Raw genomic sequence first — 19,375 nt, 5'->3', positions numbered from 1 at the left:
ATTACTTTCTATTCTGCTGCGTACAGTGTTACAGCTGCTAATTTTACTTATTTTGACATATAGCCCCAGGATATACTTTCTGGATTAAACATCTTGTTTTGAAGGTGTACCGCAAATCATTTTAAATTAGTGTTACAGCAGCCATAACAGTGTCTCTTCATTAACAAATTATTGCATTGCTTAGTACCAGTTCAAATGCATTTGTTTATTCATTAAAAAAAAAAACAATCTCAGGTCTGTGTGAAACTTAATTGAAGAAGTGCAGTTTATCCACAGGAGTATTTATACAAGTTCTATACCACCAGAGGCACACATCTAATGGAGTGCTCTAAATGCTGAGCATGTAACATTAGGCACTGTATCCTAATAAACCAATAATGGGAAATTGGAAATAATAAGTCACGTTCTAGAACTATTTTCATGCATCAGTTGTGTAATTTGGGCTGCTGAAAAATAATGCAAATTTGCTGTATAAGTGCAGTTGTTTTCTGTCTATACTGGTATAGAACTTATTTTGACAGTTAACATACCTGGGTGAAAAGCCTCAGGAAGCTGTCACCCTCTGACTTTTAACCTACAGTATATACAAGCCTTGGAGTGGTAAGGATCTTTGCAATGATCTGAAGCTAGTGTGTGGCCCAGATTTTATAGAATGGCAGCAGATAAATGCTTCGTAAATACATCTATTGAAGGGGAACATAATAAACTTTCCGAACAGCACTGAGGAGTGTAAATAGGATACATAGGGTACCTAGTGTGTTAAATATTTTGGTATATAATTACAAAGCAAAGATCCTTCAGATATGAAGTCCCTCTGAATGATCGGCATGGCATGTCTAGGTAGCCAGAAACTATATCATTATTACTGGTACAGGACAACATTTGTAGCCTTTATTTAGGATGAATAATAATAACATAAATAATCAGATGTGAAAAAATCTGTATTCCAAAAGACTGTTTCACATGGGCTTCTGCTTGTATAAGAGGAATGAGAACAGCAAGTAGATATGTGCAATTCGTTTCGTTCCGAATTAGTTTTTTAACAAATTTCGACAAATACGTTAATTTGGAAATAGCCAAATTAACTAAAGCCTTTTTAACAAATTTTTCCAAATATTCAAGTTAAAGTGAACCCCTGGACTTGCCTACCGGGATAGCGGGAAATTTCCCATTGACCGTCTGCTCTGGGGCCGCTTTGAGCTGTGGCTGCAGCGGTGCCCGTAAAAACTAATGCTACGGGCCGATATATAAACTGTGCATGCGCCGTTCTGAAACTAGCCAGGCTCAGGAAAGCCTGTACATGCTCTGCCATTTTCGGGCAGGCAGGCGCATGTGCAGTGACATAATGGCACCTGAGGCACCATTTTTAAATGTAAGGCACTCGTCTCGGTCTCGGCAGTGGCGCATGCCTCTCCACAGCAGGGTAAGAACGGACCCCTCCACAGCCTCTGACTATCTCCTGTTACTCTCCTGTACCATGTCTGCACAGCCTATGAGCACCTTCTGTACCAAGTCTGCACAGCCTATGACCACCTCCTGTACCATGTTCGCACAGCCTTTGACCGTCTCCTGTGCCATGGCCGCAAAGCCTATGACCACCTCCTGTACCATGTCCGCACAGCCTCTGACATCTCCTGTACAATGTCCTCACAGCCTATAATCACCTCCTACAGCATGTCCGCACAGCCTATGACCACCTCCTGTAGCATGTCCTCACAGCCTATGACCACATCCTGTACCATGTCCGCACAGCCTATGACCACCTCCTGTACCATGTCCGCACAGCCTATGACCACCTCCTGTACCATGTCCGCACAGCCTTTGACATCTCCTGTACAATGTCCTCACAACCTATAATCACCTCCTACAGCATGTCCGCACAGCCTATGACCACCTCCTGTAGCATGTCCTCACAGCCTATGACCACATCCTGTACCATGTCCGCACAGCCTATGACCACCTCCTGTACCATGTCCGCACAGCCTTTGACATCTCCTGTACAATGTCCTCACAGCCTATAACCACCTCCTATAGCATGTCTGCACAGCCTATGACCACCTCCTGTAGCATGTCCTCACAGCCTATAACCATATCCTGTACCATGTCCGCACAGCCCATGACCACCTCCTGTACCATGTCCGCACAGCCTTTGACCATCTCCCGTGCCATGTCCACAAAGCCTATGACTACCTCCTGTACCATGTCCGCACAGCCTATGACCACCTCCTGTAGCATGTCCTCACAGCCTATAACCATATCCTGTACCATGTCCGCACAGCCTATGACCACCTCCTCTACCATGTCCGCACAGCCTTTGACCATCTCCTGTGCCATGTCCACAAAGCCTATGACCACCTCCTGTACCATGTCCGCACAGCCTCTGACATCTCCTGTACATTGTCCTCACAGCCTATGACCACCTACTGTACCATGTCTGCACAGCCTATGACCACCTCCTGTGCCATGTCCGCACAGCCTATGACCCCCTCCTGTACCATGTCCGCACAGCCTCCGTGACGTTATGCTGTTGGGCTGGTATAATAATGCTATGGGGCTCGTATGAAATTATTTCCAGGGCTGGTTTTTATGGCCAGCTTACTTATAGAAAAGTGCAAATAAAGGAGCGAATGTGCATACAAAAAATAAAATCCTAACTCTTTTTTAAGGCCTGTTTACCATAGGTGGTGTGCGTTACAGAGAGACGGGCTGGATCTGCCATATTTTGACATAAAAGGGGAATTTCATTCAACATACCTGACAGGTAAAATGGAAATGTAATTATGATTGCCTTATTATAAAAAGGTCACGAGTGCTATCTTCCTATTAATTTTCAGCTCTCCTGGAGTTCCAGTTTTTCTCTGCCACCAAGCACTGATAATAGGTCTCACAGCAAAGATCTATACCTGCTGAGAAGTTACAGCTTCAGTATACTCCCCAGCATGAATGTTTATTATGAGACGCATGAGCTGTGTTCTGTGACAAATTGGAAAGCAGGTAAAACCTAATGAAAACTTGTTAAAAATCTTTGCAGAGCCACCTTTGGACAGCAGCATTGTCAATCTGTGGAGAGGCTAGTGTTTTATGTACTAGCAGATTTAGGTGGACTTAGAAAAACAAATTAAAGCTGAGCTAAAGTTAATGCTTTTTAGCAGTTACAGCAAGATTTTTTTTTTCCTTTTGGGATAAAGGTATTACATAAATGAATAAAAGTTAATCATTGTAAGCACCCCTGTCAGTGGTAAATGGTTTGTCTCAACCCTTCAACTACTACTTTTACTGGACAGCTTAGCCTCTTAAAGGAAAAATAACAGATTTACTGGTCAGATCAACATGTGAAAAAAAGGAAAAAAGGCTACAAAAATGCAAGATGATTGATAAGCTGCAATATATTAACAAAATAATAAACCCAAAAGCTAAAATTGAATATATTGCAATTTATCAAATGTGGTGGCTGCCTTTTTTTATTTTTAAGTAATTTTTCTGTTATTTTCACCTGATCTAGCCAGTAAGCTTTCTCAGTACGGGGATGGTTCAGATAAACTCTAAAGCCTCATACACATGATAAGACTTTGTAAAAACTTTCCCGTGGATTTTTGTACAAAGGGCGCTGGCCATAAGTTTATATTGCATACACACGGCAGAACTTTTTCAACCAACTTTCACCAATTCATGTGGTTTTTCAGCTCTTTACCACCACCCTTTGGTCAACTTCTGTATTGTCTGATATTGTGTCAATCTCGCCGCTTTTATCGGCGAGATTGACACCTTGCGAGCCGGGTTCACACTGGTGCGGAGATCCGAGATCCCCACCAATGCCAGGCACTGTGTTTGGTATGAATGATGAGGGGGAACTCCATGCCAAATTTTAAATAAAAAAACGGCATGGATTCTCCTCCAGGGGCATACCAGGCCCTTAGGTCTGGTATGGATTTTAAGGGGAACCCCCTATGCCGAAAAAACGTTGTGGGGGTCCCCCCAAAATCCATACCGGATCCTTATCCGAGCACGCAGCCTGGCTGGTCAGGAAAGGGGGTGGGGACGAGCAAGCGCCCCCCCTTAACCGTACCAGGCCGCATGCCCTCAACATGGGGGTGGGTACTTTAGGGGAGGGGCCCCCCACCCCAAAGCACCTTGTCCCCATGTTGATGAGGACAAGGGCCTCTTCCCGACAACCCTGGCCGTGGGTCGTCGGGGTCTTCGGGCAGGGGCTTATCAGAATCCGGGAGCCCCTTTAATAAGGGGGCCCCCAGATCCCAGCCCCCCACTCTATGTGAATCAGTATGGGTACATTGTACCCCTACCCATTTACCTAGGGAAAAAAGTGTCAATAAAAAAACACACTATACAGGTTTTTAAAGTAATTTATTAGGCAGCTCTGGCGGTCTTCTTCTGACTTCGGGGGTCTCTCTGGCCTCTTCTCCCTGTATCCAGTTCTTCTCCGCTCTCTCTGGCCTCTTCTCCCGGTGTCCAGTTCTTCTCCCGGTGTCCGGTTCTTTTGCCGGGCTCCTCCGCTATCTTCTGCTCTTTTGCCACTCTCTTGCTAGTGGTGGCCCGGTCTTCTTTGTCATCTTCTTTCCTCTTCTCTTCTTCTGATGTTGACACGACACTCTCTCCTGCTGTAATGCTGTGTGAGCGCCTCGCAATGACTTATATAGACATGGGGCGTGGTCACTGGGTGATGTCATCCGGTGACCCCACCCCCTTATAACGTCACAGTCCTGGGGCATGCTGGGCAGAAGAACCGGACACCGGGAGAAGAGGCCGGAGAGACCCCCGAAGTGGGAAGAAGACCCCCGGAGCTGGCTAATACATTACTTTAAAAACCTGTGTAGTGTGTTTTTTTATTGACACTTTTTTCCCCAGGTGAATGGGAGGGGTACGATGTACCCCATACTCATTCACATAGGGTGGGGGGCCAGGATCTGGGGGCCCCCTTATTAAAGGGGGCTCCCGGATTCCGATAAGCCCCCCGCCCGCAGACCCTGACAACCAACGGCCAGGGTTGTCGGGAAGAGGCCCTTGTCCTCTTCAACATGGGGACAAGGTGCTTTGGGGTGGGGGGCCACAGGGCGCCCCCCTCCACCAAAGCACCCACCCCCCATGTTGAGGGCATGCGGCCTGGTTCAGGAGGGGGGGCGCTCACTTGTCCCCACCCCCTTTCCTGACCGGCCGGGCTGCGTGCTCGGATAAGGGTCTGGTATGGATTTTGGGGGGACCCCATGCCATTTTTTCGGTGTAGGGGGTTCCCCTTAAAATCCATACCAGACCTAAGGGCCTAGTATGCTCCCAGAGGGGAATTCCCTCTCGCTGCAATAGGAAAATGTGTTTTTCCTATTGCAGCCAGCGTGAGATGTACAGTACCCTGTTGTCAAGAACCAGCGCGATGGGATCACGCTGGAAACATTCTCGCGGCTGCATACTGTAGTTTGTACAAAAGACCGATGGTTTTGAGTACACACGATCGGACTTTGCTCCATCGGACTTTTGTTGATGGAAAGTTTTTTGCATTTGCACAGCCAACAAAAGTCCGATGAAAACAGAAAAAGTTTGTACACACTGTCGGATGTTGCTCCAAAACAGCTCATTTGCATGTTTGTTGTCAAAAAGTCAGATCGTGTGTATGGGCCTTAACACATGACTTATCAAGGTAATCTTCACCAAGTACCAAAGCAATGTCTGCAACACACATACCCAACGATCTGGGGCACAGTGACAGCAGGATTTACTGCTACTGTTGCATCTGGATGTCTGCACTGGAACCAAATATAGATACCAGATCCACTTTAAATCATTTTGGTGCTGCTGCACATCTAGTGCACACTTCATCTGTAGTGATTCACACACAGCTACCTACGTTCCACAGTCCACTAGTGACTTCAGTCAAACACTAGGGGGGTCATTTACTATAGCACCGCGGCGCTAATTAGCACGAATTACCGCAAATTAGCGCTAAAACGGTATTCACTATAGCGCTGGTGAGCAAATACTCCCAAAATCGAATTTACTATAGTTCGCTGAAACCAAATAGCGCCCAAACCCTTACTCTGCTAAAACCTGGAGAATTGCACATGGAAATAATGTTTAGAGCATGATATAATCACCTAAATAGTACTGAAATATGCGGTATATTATTTAAAGATAAACTGCTTTTAAACTGTGTGAAAAAGTGATTGCTACACTGAAATATCTTTAAAAGTCTGAGAAGAGATAAATTTCCTGTTTTTGTACAACTAGGTGCCAACACAACTGAGCATGCTCAGACCTGCAAATAGCTCTCATTTTAGCTCCAGTGTCTTTTTTACAGGGCATTATCATAAATACGAAAATGAGCGCTGAGCATTTTTTGGAAGTGAAAATCTGCGTTATTATAGTCCAATGCAAGTTTTAGCCATTGATTCTAATGGTACAATTGTAACTTTCACAAATAAATCCTTTTTAATGCTGAGATGAAATGTATCTTTCTCTGAAATACATTTTCCTTTGCAACATTGTTGCTTCTACTGTACTTAATCTATTTTGTTTTTAAGAATGCTAGAATGTGGAACGTTTCGGTAAAATATATTTTTTTCTTTCACTTTCACTTGTTACTCTCCATCTCATAACAATCTTAACCCAAACTCACACAGGTGTCTTTACAAAGCACAAACAATACCATTGCTGATGCAAATTTAAAATGAGTCACAATTTTTTGTGCTTTTTATTATTTCCAAATAATAATAATTTGAGCTAAAAAAATGTGATATGTGTACTAACATCAGTAATCAAAATGTAATTCCCCAAAATTTGAAGGTAATATCACTATTCTACACTGACCCACAAAGAACCACCAAATATCACAAAATAAATCAAGAAGAATAACTCATGAGCAATGTAATTCCAGAACTTCTGCTTAGCATCCCTGAGTTTCTGGGTTCGATTCTCAAACATGCCCCTTCATGTAGAAAATTTGTCTCATCTCCCAGGTCCTAAAACCAAATGTAGTATTTATGTGTAGGAGGGTTCCACTACCATTGTAATTCACTATCCAATCAAAAGTATTGGGATGCCTGCCTTTACACACTCATGAACTTTAATGGCCAGCCCAGCCTTAGTCCGTAGGGTTAAAAATTGATTTGGCCCACCCTTTGCAGCTAGAACAGATTCTGGGAAGGCTAGGAAAGCTGTCCATAAGGTTTAGTGTGTCTATGGAAATGTTTGGTCATTCTTCCAAAAGTGCATTTGTGAGGCCAGGCCAGGCACTGATGTTGGATGAGAAGGCCTGGCTCGCAGTCTCTGCTCTAATTTAGCCAAAAGGTGTTCTATCGGGTTGAGGTCAGGACTCTGTGTAGCAGGGCAAGTTCCTCCACTCCAAACTTGCTCATTAGACATACACGAACAGATAAATTGAAAGATACTGGTGGGTGTGTACTTCAATTGGGAGTGTGTCAGTGTGCTAACAATACAACCTACCTTATATAAAGGACTACAGTGGGGGGTTCGTTTGGCCTGAGAAGGCCAGGTTTTTTGCTGTGATTTGTGGGGGCAAAGGAATGATATTGTGCCTACTGAAAAACACCCAACTAGGGGTTGTTTGCTGAAATTCTTGTGCATTTTTTTAATCAAAAGTGGGTTTATGTGGCCATATCTTCAATGTTGTGTGTGTATTATTCCTGTCTGACCATGTAAACATGGTTTGGGAGCATGTGCTGACCTTGTACACAGAAATGCAGCTTTTAGCAGAACATGGTCACCAATGTATGTACAGTATATGTGTGGATTTGTGGGGTGGTGGTGGGTGTTATATTTTGAACATGTGGCTATTTTAATGTTTTTTTGGAATGCTTTGTAAGAATAATGAGTGTTAAGTATGTTTCTATAATCTTGCAGATAAAAATGTGATGTGTTGCCCGTTTTACACTGAAAGTAAAGCTGTGTCCACTCTAAGGTTTAGACAAATTTTAGATTGTAAGCTCCTATGAGCAGGACCCTTAAAACCCAATTGCTAACTGTTTTGCTAAATGTAGCACCATTATATTCTGTAAAAAAATTTTTTGAAGCTAGTAAACGAATGTACATAATTTTGCTTCTGCTGGCAAAAAAAGTAAATTATTGAGCTTGTTTGTTGTGTTTTTTTTTCTCTTTTCTTTCTTCTTTTTAATTCGTTTTGGGGGTGGTGGTTTTGGGGAAGTGCAAGATCTTCTACATCTTAGACTGCTTTCACACTGGAGGCACTTTACAGGTACTAAAAATAGGGCCTGTAAAGAGCCTCTCCTCTCACTCCAGTGTGAACTGGCCCTGACTAAGGATGAGCTCCGGTGTGTTCGCACACCCCATGTGCAGAGCCCGCCAGGAAGTCGACCCTGCGCTAATCACAGGCAGTGAGACATTGTCCCGATGCGCGGCTGCAGAGATCGAGAAATGTTTCACTGCCTTTGATTAGCGCAATGCAGTGCCGACTTCCTGGTGGGCTCTGCACGTGGGGTGTGCAAACACGCCGGGGCTCATCCTTAGCCCTGACCCTAGGTTCACACCTATGCATTTTTTAGTGCATTTTGCAGTTTTCAGAAACACTCTACAGTCCATTTAACATGGTTTCCTATGGTAATAGTTCACATCTATGCGTTTTGCAGCCAGTGTGTTTTTGGAAATGGTCGGGGACTTTTTTCACGTGATTTGCGGGTAATAGATTTCAATGGAACTGCACCAGAAATGCAACTGTTGCATTTCTGATGTGATTTTTGATGTGTTTTGCAGTTATTTTTTTAACACTGTATATAGTTAGCTAACCGGGGGTCGGGAAGCCAGCTGCTGCGTCCTTAACATCCAATGAATCTTCAGCTGTCAGTGGCTTCCCCACCCCACTGAAAGTACAAAAAAAGCCAGCCAAAAAAAATTGCAAAAAAAATGCATGGGGTCCCCCCAGTCTACACCAGGCGCTTTGGGTCTAGTATGGATTCAGAGGTGTCCCCCTCATGCCAAAATTTTACAAAAATGGTGTGGGGTTCCCCCCATTACCAGGCTCTTTGGGTCAGGTATGAATATTAAGGGGAACCCCTGCATCAAAAAAAATTGCATGGGTGTCCCCCCGAAATCCATACCAGGCCCTTCAGGTCTGCTATGGATATTAATGCCCCGTACACACGGTTGGATTTTCCGATGGAAAATGTCCGATCGGAGCATGTTGTCGGAAATTCCGACCGTGTGTGGGCTCCATCGGACAGTTTCCATCGGATTTTCCGACACACAAAGTTTGAGAGCAGGCTATAAAATTTTCCGACAACAAAATCCGTTGTCGGAAATTCCGATCGTGTGTACACAAATCCGACGGACAAAGTGCCACGCATGCTCAGAATAAATAAAGAGATGAAAGCTATTGGCTACTGCTCCATTTATAGTCCCAACGTACGTGTTTTACATCACCGCGTTCAGAATGATCGGATTTTCCGACAACTTTGTGTGACCGTGTGTATGCAAGACAAGTTTGAGCCAACATCCGTCAGAAAAAATCCTAGGATTTTGTTGTCGGAATGTCCGAACAAAGTCCGACCGTGTGTACGGGGCATAAGGGAAACTCTGCACCAAAATTTAAAAAACAAATGGTGTGGGGGGTACCCCCCAAAATCCATACCAGACCCTTATTCGAGCACGCAACCTGGTAGGCCACAGGAAAAGAGGGGGGAACGAGAGAGCGGCCCCCCTCCTCCTGAACCTTACCAAACCACATGCCCTCAACATGGGGAGGGTGCTTTAGGGTCCCCCCCAAAACACCTTGTCCCCATGTTGATGGGGACAAGGGCCTCATCCCCACAACCCTTGCCCGGTGGTTGTGGGGGTCTGCGGGTGGAGGGCTTATCAGAATCTGGAAGCCCCTTTAACAAGGGGAGCCCCAGATCCCGCCCCCCCTATGCGAATGGGTATCGGGTACATTGTACCCCTACCCATTTACCAAAAAAAGCAGGGAAATGTGACAAAAAACAATAGCCGGTTTTTGACAATTCCTTTATTGTAAAATAGCTCTGAGTGGTCTTCTCCCCCAAGCCGTGGCACCCGTCGTCTTCTCCTGGTGCTGTCTCTCTTGCTGCCATCTTCTGTTGCCGTCACTCCCGCCACCGCCTACCTCTCCCACTGCTGTGTTCTTCCTCCCCCGTCGTCTTCCTTCGTTGTGTTGTGCCCACTGTCTGGTGTCTCTTACACCGCCATGGGGCGTGACCATCCGTTAATGTCACACGCAGAGCCCGCCCCTTTATTTTCTGAAAAAAGGGGACAGGCAGCGGGAGAAGTAGGTGGTGGCGGGAGAGACAGGGACAGAAGACGGCGACAGAAGATGGCAGCAAGAGAGACAGCACCAGGAGAAGACGGCGGGTGACACGGCTCAGGGGAGAACACCACTCAGAGCTGTTTTACAATAAAGGAAAAAAACGGCTATTGTTTTTTGTCACATTTCACTGCTTTTTTTTTGGTGCATGGGTAGGGGTACAATGTACCTGATACTCATTCAGTATAACCCAACCAACAGTTTTTTTGGGATAAGGGTTTTACATAAACGAATGAAGGCTGATTATTGTAATCACCCCGTCAGTTAAACAGTTTGTTACAACCTCCTAACTGTTACTTTTGCTCAACAGCTTGGTCTGCTAAAGAGAGTTGAAAAATAACAAATTTACTAGCTAGATCACCAGGTGAAAATAAAGAAATAAAATCCTAAAAAGAAAACCTATACACTCACCACAATTAAGGATTGATAAGCTGCAGTATGATTATTTTTTTTTGCTTTTGGGTTTACATGTTAAATCACAACTGCATTACAATTTGGTTCTTTACCACAGAAAGTATTTCCTTATGGAAATAATACAGGTTAATCAGAGAGAATTATGAAAATTGCATGAAGATCTCTAACATTATATGTCATATTTGTCTGTAATTCCCAGAAACCTATTCAAGCTATTTATAGTCAAGCTTAAAATGTTTGTGACATTTTATAACCATACCTGAGCTCTAAAATGCTGATGATGTTTCCAGATGGATATATTCTTCTCACAAAATTGAAATCTCCAACGTAGATGCTACCATCAGGTCCAGTTGCCATAGCAACAGGAGCAAAGAGTTTGTTATTATGAACAGGTCCATTACACGAGGAACAGGTGGGGTTTCGCTGCTGGCCATTTCCCATTAGCGTAGAGATCACAGGGGGCTGCTGAGATATAAATATATTTTCTCCATCTCCTTTGTACAAAATTCCTAAAAAAAAGAATACAAAAAACAATAATGTGCTATAGAAAATAGGCAATTCGTGTCTTTATTGGGGATTACCACCTTCTCTCTGAAAGTTGAAAGCCCTCATCACATGGAGATCAGTTGAGGTCTCCTCTCTTAAAACCCTTCCCAATCAGCTGTTTGAAGAGTGTTACAAAACAGTCCATCCTACGTGCAATGTTGTTCTATCTCGTAAAACGGAAGTGGAACTGCATTATGGGTCATGTGTTAAAGGTTAAACAAGCATTTCTGTAGCTTCTGAGCCACTTGGTCAAATCTAAAAACAGCTATTTAGGGCTAACTCTGACTCCTGCACTAAAGTAGTTTTGGTGTTTTTCACATTACACATGTTTCTGTTTTCAGCAAATTATTTTTGGGGGTTTAAATAGAGCAGAGAAAGGCTAAAACCCTTGTCAGCTTATTTTTTCGCCCCAGGGAAACATCACTTCCCGTCCTGCAATAACTACAGGAGGGGAGAGTACATTTTTACAAAGTGACCAGAGTTCCCATTTGAGATAAATGTCACCACAACATATGTTCCATTTTATATTTTCCATCACTTTCTGTCTAAGGCTGGCCATACATCGTGCAAATTTATATCCTGCAACCCATGAAATTTGCATGATTCTCCCATCAACACAGACAGTGCTGACAGGGGAATCATCAATTGTCTTCTCCCGGTGAAGACTGCTTCCCCCGCCCGCCACCGTCTGCGATAATCGGAAGCGGATCCTGCAGGCTGGATGTACCAAAGTTGATCGATCAATCAACCTGGTACATTCAACCTGCCCATTAATGGTTCAAATCTTGGCTGGTTCCTGCTGTACCAGCCAAGATTTGAATCGCGTACAGCCGGCCTTAGAGATAGCAGTCACAAGGATATATAGAGAGTAGGGATGAGCAGAATATCCCCCTGGTTCGGTTTGCACCAGAACATGCGAACAGACAAATTTGTACAAACAAGCGAACATCGTTAAAGTCTATGGGACATGTATATGAAAAATCAAAAGTGCTCATTTAAAGGCTTATATGCAAGTTATTCCAATAAAAAGTGTATGGGGACCCAGGTCCTGCCCCAGGGGACATGCATCAATGTAAAAAAAGCTTTAAAAACAGCTGTTTTTTCAGAAGCAGTGATTTTAATAATGCTTAAAGTGAAACAATAAAAATAAAATATTCCTTTTAATATCGTGCCTGGGGGTGTCCTTCGTATGCCTGTAAAGTAGCGCATTTTTCCCATGTTCAGAACAATACCACAGCAAAATTACATTTCTAAAGGAAAAAAAGTAATTTAAAACTGCTCGCGGCTGTAATAAATTGTCGGATCCAGGCAATATAGATAAAAATCATTGAAAAAAGCAGCATGAATATTAAGGGAAACCCTGCACCAAATATAAAAAAAATGTCGTAGGGGTCCCCCCAAAATCCATACCAGCCCCTTCAGGTCTAGTATGGATTTTAAGGGGAACCTTGCACCAAAATAAAAAAAATGGCAAAGGGGTCCCCCCAAAATCCATACCAGACCCTTATCCAAGCACACAACTTGGCAGGCCTCAGGTAAAGGGGGGCGAGAGAGAGGCCCCCCCTCCTGAACCGTACCAGGCCACATGCCCTCAACATGGGGAGGATGCTTTGGGGTCCCCCCAAAACACCTTGTCCCCATGTTGATGGGGACAAGGGCCTCATCCCCACAACCCTTGCCCGGTGGTTGTGGGGGTCTGCGGGTGGGGGGCTTATCGGAATCTGGAAGCCCCCTTTAACAAGGGGACCCCCAGATCCCACTCCCCCATGTGAATGGGTATTGGGTACATTGGGTACCCCTACACATTCACCAAAAAAGTGTCTAAAATAGTAAAAATGGCAGTAGACAGTTTGGGACAAATCCCTTATTAAAAAAAATAAAAAATAAAAATGTCCTGTGGTGTAAATCTATCATCCTTTACAAGCCAAAAAAAGAAAAAAAATGCAACAACTGAGCCTCCATGGGAGGCTCCCGCCGACTGAAGTCTCTTTGCGATGACAGCTGTTATATAGCTGAAGGCGGGGCCACCGGGTGATGTAAACGGGTGACCCCACCTCCTCTGATGCCACGTGATGTCAGAAGAAGGCAGGGCCACCCGATACCCATTCACACAGGGGGGCGGGATTTGGGGGTCCCCTTGTTAAAGGCGGATTCCAGATTTTGATAAGCCCCCCGCCTGTGGACCCCCACAACCACCATCAACATGGGGTCAAGGTGTTTTGGGGGGACCCCAAAGCATCCTCCCCATGTTGAGGGCATGTGACCTGGTATGGTTCAGGAGGGGGGTGCTCTCTCTCGCCCCCCCTTTTCCTGTGGCCTGCTAGGTTGTGTGCTCAGATAAGGGTCTGGAAAAATTTTTGGGGGTGGGACCTCTACGCCATTTTATTCATTTTGGCACAGGGTTCCCCTTAATAGCCATACCAGACCTTTAGGGTTTGGTATGGATTTTGGGGGACCCCCATGCATTTTTTTATATTTGCTGCAGGGTTCCCCTTCATATTCATATCAGACCCAAAGGGTCCAGTAATGGACTGGGGGGAACCTATGCCATTTTTTTCAATTATTTTTATCTATATTTCTGGGATCTGAATTCATTACAGCCGCAAGCAGTTTTAAATGACCTTTTTTGCTTTAGAAATGACCTTTTTTCCTTTAGAAATGTCATTTTGCTGTGGTATTGTTCTAAACACAGAAAAAATGCACTACCTTACAGGCATACTAAGGACACCCCCCAAGAAATATTTAATTTTTATTGTTTCACTTTAAGCATTATTAAAACCACTGCTCCTGAAAAAACAGACGTTTTTAAAACTTTTTTTTGCATTGATAAATGTCCCCTGGGGCAGGACTCAGGTCCCCATGCCATTTTTTTCAGTGATTTTTATCTATATAGCCAGGATACGACAATTCATTACAGCCGCAAGCAGTTTTAAATGAGATTCTTTCCTTTAGAAATGTCATTTTGCTGTGGTATTGTTCTAAACATGGGAAAGATGCGCTACTTTACTGACATACTAAGGACACCCCCCAGGCACAATATTTAAAGGAATATTTCATTTTTATTGTTTCACTTTAAGCATTATTAAAATCACTGCTCCTGAAAAAACTGACATTTTTAAAACTTTTTTTGCATTGATCCATGTCCCCTGGGGCAGGACTCGGTTCCCCAAACACTTTTTATGACAATAACGTGCATATAAGCCTTTAAAAAGAGCAATTTTGTTTTTTTATGCTAGTGTCCCATAAACTTTAACGGTCGCATAGTGTTCGCTGTTTGGCGAACAGGCGAACACCCGATGTTCGAGTCGAACTTATGTTCGACTCAAACATCGGGCTCATCCCTATTAGAGAGGGTAAATCTCCACAGTGGGAATGCAGAGAGCATTAAAAAATTGAAAGGTTCTGACCCTTCCACACTCTCTTCAAAACCAAAAAAAAAAACTTTAGCTATACATATACTTAAAACTTTTAGAATGCCCATGTCTCATTCTGATTCCCTGTCTCCCTACTGATTATGCAATGTTATAGCTGGTATCACTGTCCAATTATGAGTGAGGTCTTGAGAGCTCAGGGCTAGGCATGGATTTTCTAGGTGAAATCTTTCCCTGGGTTTCAGGCCTTTCATATTAGGAGAAAGATGGGGCTAATGGTAGCTGCTATTACCTGCTATAAAATGCAGGTGACTGGTTTATACCATTACAGATTTTCTTTCAATCAGACAAGTTTTACAATTTTTTCCCCCAAAAAAGGGCTGGGTTAAAAGCAAACTATAGGTTTCAGAAACATGCCCAGATATTTCTAGAGTTTATCTTCTCAAACGAGGCAGTAAAATTATCTAAAGAGTATATATGTTATTTGAAACTTAGCATATAAAGTGAAAGAGCAAAACAGCTTTGCTGGGAGTAAAGCAAGCTTTAAGACAAAATTTTTAGGTGTCAATAAAAAATCCAGGTGATTAATAATAAATTATGATGTAATACCAAGCACAGTGAACCTGTTACCAGCTTATGAATCTATACAGTCGCCATCAGTGATATGATCATGTTATTAAAAGTGAAATAACACATACACTAAAAGATAGCTATCATTTCATCAAAATGTACTATATGTTCTCTTTTAAACTATGCTATGGCACAACTCCAAAGTCGAAACATGTACTTTGGGGGCAGACTGGTGAAGGTCAAATCTTTAAAAATTCTGAATATATTATATTAATAACAATTTATAACAGCAGGCACAGCAGCTAATAATATGACACTAAGTTATAATATTACTTTAAGACAGTCTTTTAACAGTGGAAAAATAGTCCTTGCATGCAGTGGAGAAAGGTGACTGTATAGTACACTTGACTGTGACCTAATCAAATAGCTGCAATACTTAACTATAAAATCTCTTCTTTTAGAGAGCTTCATTAAATATCAACTTGACATCTTTTTGAAAAAACATTTTATGGGTTTAGAAAAAAAAAGTCCAACTAAGAATGAACATAACTCATGAAATTATGGAAGCTAGCTATTTGATGCATTTAAAAATAGTGAAAAGGGCATTTTAGTGTCTTTGCAGGAAACCTTTATAAAGAGAGCATGGGATATTATTAAAGCGGAATTAACCCCATTGATTTACCGGTCTCCCAAAACAGCTACATTAAAGGCATGCCGTGAATCAAAGGTGTAACTAGAACCTTCAGGCCCCCCGGTGCAAGAAACCACAAAGGGCTTTTCTGGCACTGTGACTGGGGCCCTTCCCACTTATCTCGGAGCCCTTTACTCTCATCGTAGGGTGCTTTATTACGGTAATGCATTACGGTACTGCAGCGGGACACTTTCCTGCTTTCTTGGGATCCCCTGGTAGTTCCGCCACTGGTGTCAGTGGTTTTTTATTTTTGTTGTTTTATTATTTTTTTTTTTTTTTTTACCATTTCATTTAATTCATCTTTTTTTTTAATGAACCCTGTTGGGGGGCTTTGGTGAAATATCAGTGGTCTAAACAGACTCCTGATGTTTCACTTTTGAGACAGAGAAAGAGACTGAGGACAGGTTCATCAGTCCCTTTCTCTGCAGCCTCAGATTCACAGAATGAATGAACAGGAATAGCTCTGTACAGAGCTTCCTGTTCATTCATAAACTGATCGGTACAGATCACTGACTCTATTCATTAAGACAAGGAAGGGTCGGTAAATGACACATTTACCAGCCCCTTCCCTGCTCTCCATCCATGGGGTGAGGGGGGCCAGGGAAGCACACAGGGGCCTGGGTCAGCAGAACAGGGATAAGGAGGCAGCAGATGCGTCATGTGGAGGAACCGATGCCCTCCATTTCCCTCCTGCAGCTGCTGAATGTCTGTGGGAGCGAGACGAGGACAAGTGGGCATTCAGTGACTTCATGGAGGGATTGGTTCCTCTACATGCTGCCACCCCCATTGCCCTCCTATCCAGGCATACAGGGAGGCTCCCTGGAGGATGGGGCCATGTCGCAATGGTGACCCCTCAGGCCCCTGTATGTACGCCCTTGACGTGAACAGTCACAATTGCTTGTGCTCTCAACTGACCTGTCAAGGCATAAAATGGTTGATATCATAACTGATCACACATGAAGCACCATGGTAACTGCAGATCAGAGACTAATGCCGCATACACACGATCGGAATTTTGGTCGGAAAAAGCACTGATGGTTTTTTCAACGGAATTCCGATGGAATTTCGCTCAAGCTGTCTTGCATACACACGGTCACACCAAATTCCGACCATCAAGAATGCGGTGACGTACAACACGTACGACGGGACTAGAAAAGGGAAGTTCAATAGACAGTGCGCCCCCCTTTGGGCTCCTTCTGCTAATCTCGTGTTTATCTCATGTTAGTAGAAGTTTTGTGCATGCGGCAAGCCATCACTCCCGAGCAGTGGCTAGTCACCACGTTGCGGTACTTGGCAACGGGGAGAAGTCTACAGGACCTCAAGTTCTCTACAGGCATCTCCCCCCAGGCTCTGGGGATCATTATTCCAGAGACCTGTTCTGGCATCATACAGGTCCTGCAGAAGGACTATAATAGGGTAAGTTTTCTCCTTTAACATCACATTCTATGTATTTAATGTTTGCTAATGTATTGCATTTCTTTCATAATTTCCTAATTACCATGATTGTAATATGCTGTGAATGTCCCCTTTGTCCTCATGCATGCTGTAAGCTTTTAATGCTCCTTTTTTGTCCTTCATGCATATTTGCCTTCACTAACCTCCCCAGCATGCTATCCTGGGCCCATACACACCTAGCCTAGTCACTTAACAATGTATTTTGTCAGCTCCATTGTAGTGCTTTAGCCTAAACACCCCCTAAAATGTGTACAAATGTTATTTGTGTCCTTAAATTCAGGCAGAGTACAAGAGGCTTTTATTTTTTGGGCCCCAAATCATTTGGAACCCTCCTTCATCCTCAACCGCTAAATCAACCCATACCAATCCTCTATCTGCTGACTTTGCCAAACCCATACACACTATACCCACCTCTTTTTGTGTTCATATTTATGGATGAATTCACCAAAGCATGTAGTGAAAGGGCATGCCTGAATACTTTCAAATGGTACTGTTTAAAGTTTTGTTCTCCTATTATTATCTTGATAGGTAATTTCAGAATGTAAAAATGAGCTTCCATTTGTACAGTGTGTATTTATATATTTGTATTATGACACTTCTTACCTGTCCAGTGGGCTGCCAATAGTGTAAGTAAGGAGGGGCTGGCCAAAGTAAAACACATTATTTATGCATTCAGCTCTCAATGAAGTTGAGAGGGTTACCTGTCCAAAACATACCCCCCTAAAATATTTCCAAGGAGCCATCAGAGGGGGTGAGGAATATAATAAGTGGACCTTATATTTTTGCCTTTAAATACTCCTTAAAATAAATGTTATACTGATGTTGGCCAATAATGTTTGTGTCTAATCTGCTTACAATGTTTTATGTGCAAAATGACTAATTTTTTTTCTTGTTTGACTCTACAGTTTCCTTCAACGCCACAGGAATGGCAGACTGTGGCTTTCCAATTTGCCCAGTGGTGGGACTTTCCTAACTGTGGAGGGGCAATTGATGGGAAGCATGTCCGCATCGTCCCACCACCCCATTCGGGGTCATACTATTATAATTACAAGGGGTTTAATAGTATTGTGTTGATGGCGGTGGTGTCGGCGACATATGTGTTTCTGTATGTGGACGTGGGGAGGAATGGCTGGATGTTGGATGGTGGAGTATTTGTCCAGATCGAGTTCAGTCAACGTCTCGAGAGTGGTGGCTCGGGATTGCCACCTGCGGAGGAGAACGTGGAAGGACTGCTATTTGTCTTTGTCGCAGATGAAACATTCGGTTTGGGTGACCACGTGATGAGGCCATTCCCCCAGAGGACCCTCACCCCAGAGAAGAGGGTTTTTACTTACCAGCTGGCCAGAGCCAGAAGAGTCATGGAGAATGCCTTTGGGATACTGGATAGCCAGTTCCGCCTATTTCAAACAGCCATAAATATGGCGGAGTACAAACCAAATCACATAATTTTATGTTGCTGCATCCTGCATAACTTTTTGAAACGCAATAATCCTAATTATGTTGCCTCAGTTTGGCCTGAGGCCGGACTTCAGGAAACAGTAACGGCCCTGGAAGCTGGCCGTCCTGGCTTGCCCCCCAAAGCACCCGTGAAGTGCGGGAAATATATGTAGAATATTTTATGGGTAGGGGGGCCATTTATATGCCAGCACATTTTGAATACATTTTCGCTTTTATCAGATAAAATCTTGATTTTCATTTACCGCTTGGGTTTATTTTTGCTGTCTCCTAGGTTCTCCTAGTGCACTTGTAGTGCCAAGTGGTTTTTTCCATTATTAAATAACACCCATTGTCACTGTAAACACCAACTTAACACAAAAACTTGTATTGATCATTGAAAGAAGAAGCCACACATTGTTGAGTATAAAACCTTTTACTCCGTGCACAAACACATCTTTTTTTTCCAAAGTTTTACCTTCAAATTTTTTACAAAATACAGAAACAGGCATGTATCCAAACATAACATACACCACTCTGGAACTTACAAAGTTCAACGTTGCAAAAAAGAAGGTCAAAGAAGGCCAAAGAAGAAATTTT

The 19,375-nt window shown here is 43.4% G+C and overlaps 1 protein-coding gene across 9 annotated transcripts in view; it reads right to left on the bottom strand.

The window, feature by feature from the left end:
• TENM1 (teneurin transmembrane protein 1) overlaps positions 1 to 19,375 on the bottom strand; it is a 1,380,190-nt gene that overhangs the window by 299,453 nt on the left and 1,061,362 nt on the right. For all 9 annotated transcript variants that reach the window (XM_073599409.1, XM_073599407.1, XM_073599406.1 and 6 more), the window contains one exon: positions 10,968 to 11,217. In XM_073599409.1, coding sequence (XP_073455510.1) covers positions 10,968 to 11,217 — 250 coding nt within the window. The remainder of the gene's footprint in view (positions 1 to 10,967; positions 11,218 to 19,375) is intronic.

The sequence above is a fragment of the Aquarana catesbeiana genome, linkage group LG09, assembly GCF_042186555.1.
Source record: "Aquarana catesbeiana isolate 2022-GZ linkage group LG09, ASM4218655v1, whole genome shotgun sequence".
Lineage (NCBI taxonomy): Eukaryota > Metazoa > Chordata > Amphibia > Anura > Ranidae > Aquarana > Aquarana catesbeiana.
The sequence above is the reverse complement of the archived record's forward strand: the minus strand, read 5'-3'. Positions and strand labels throughout refer to the sequence as shown.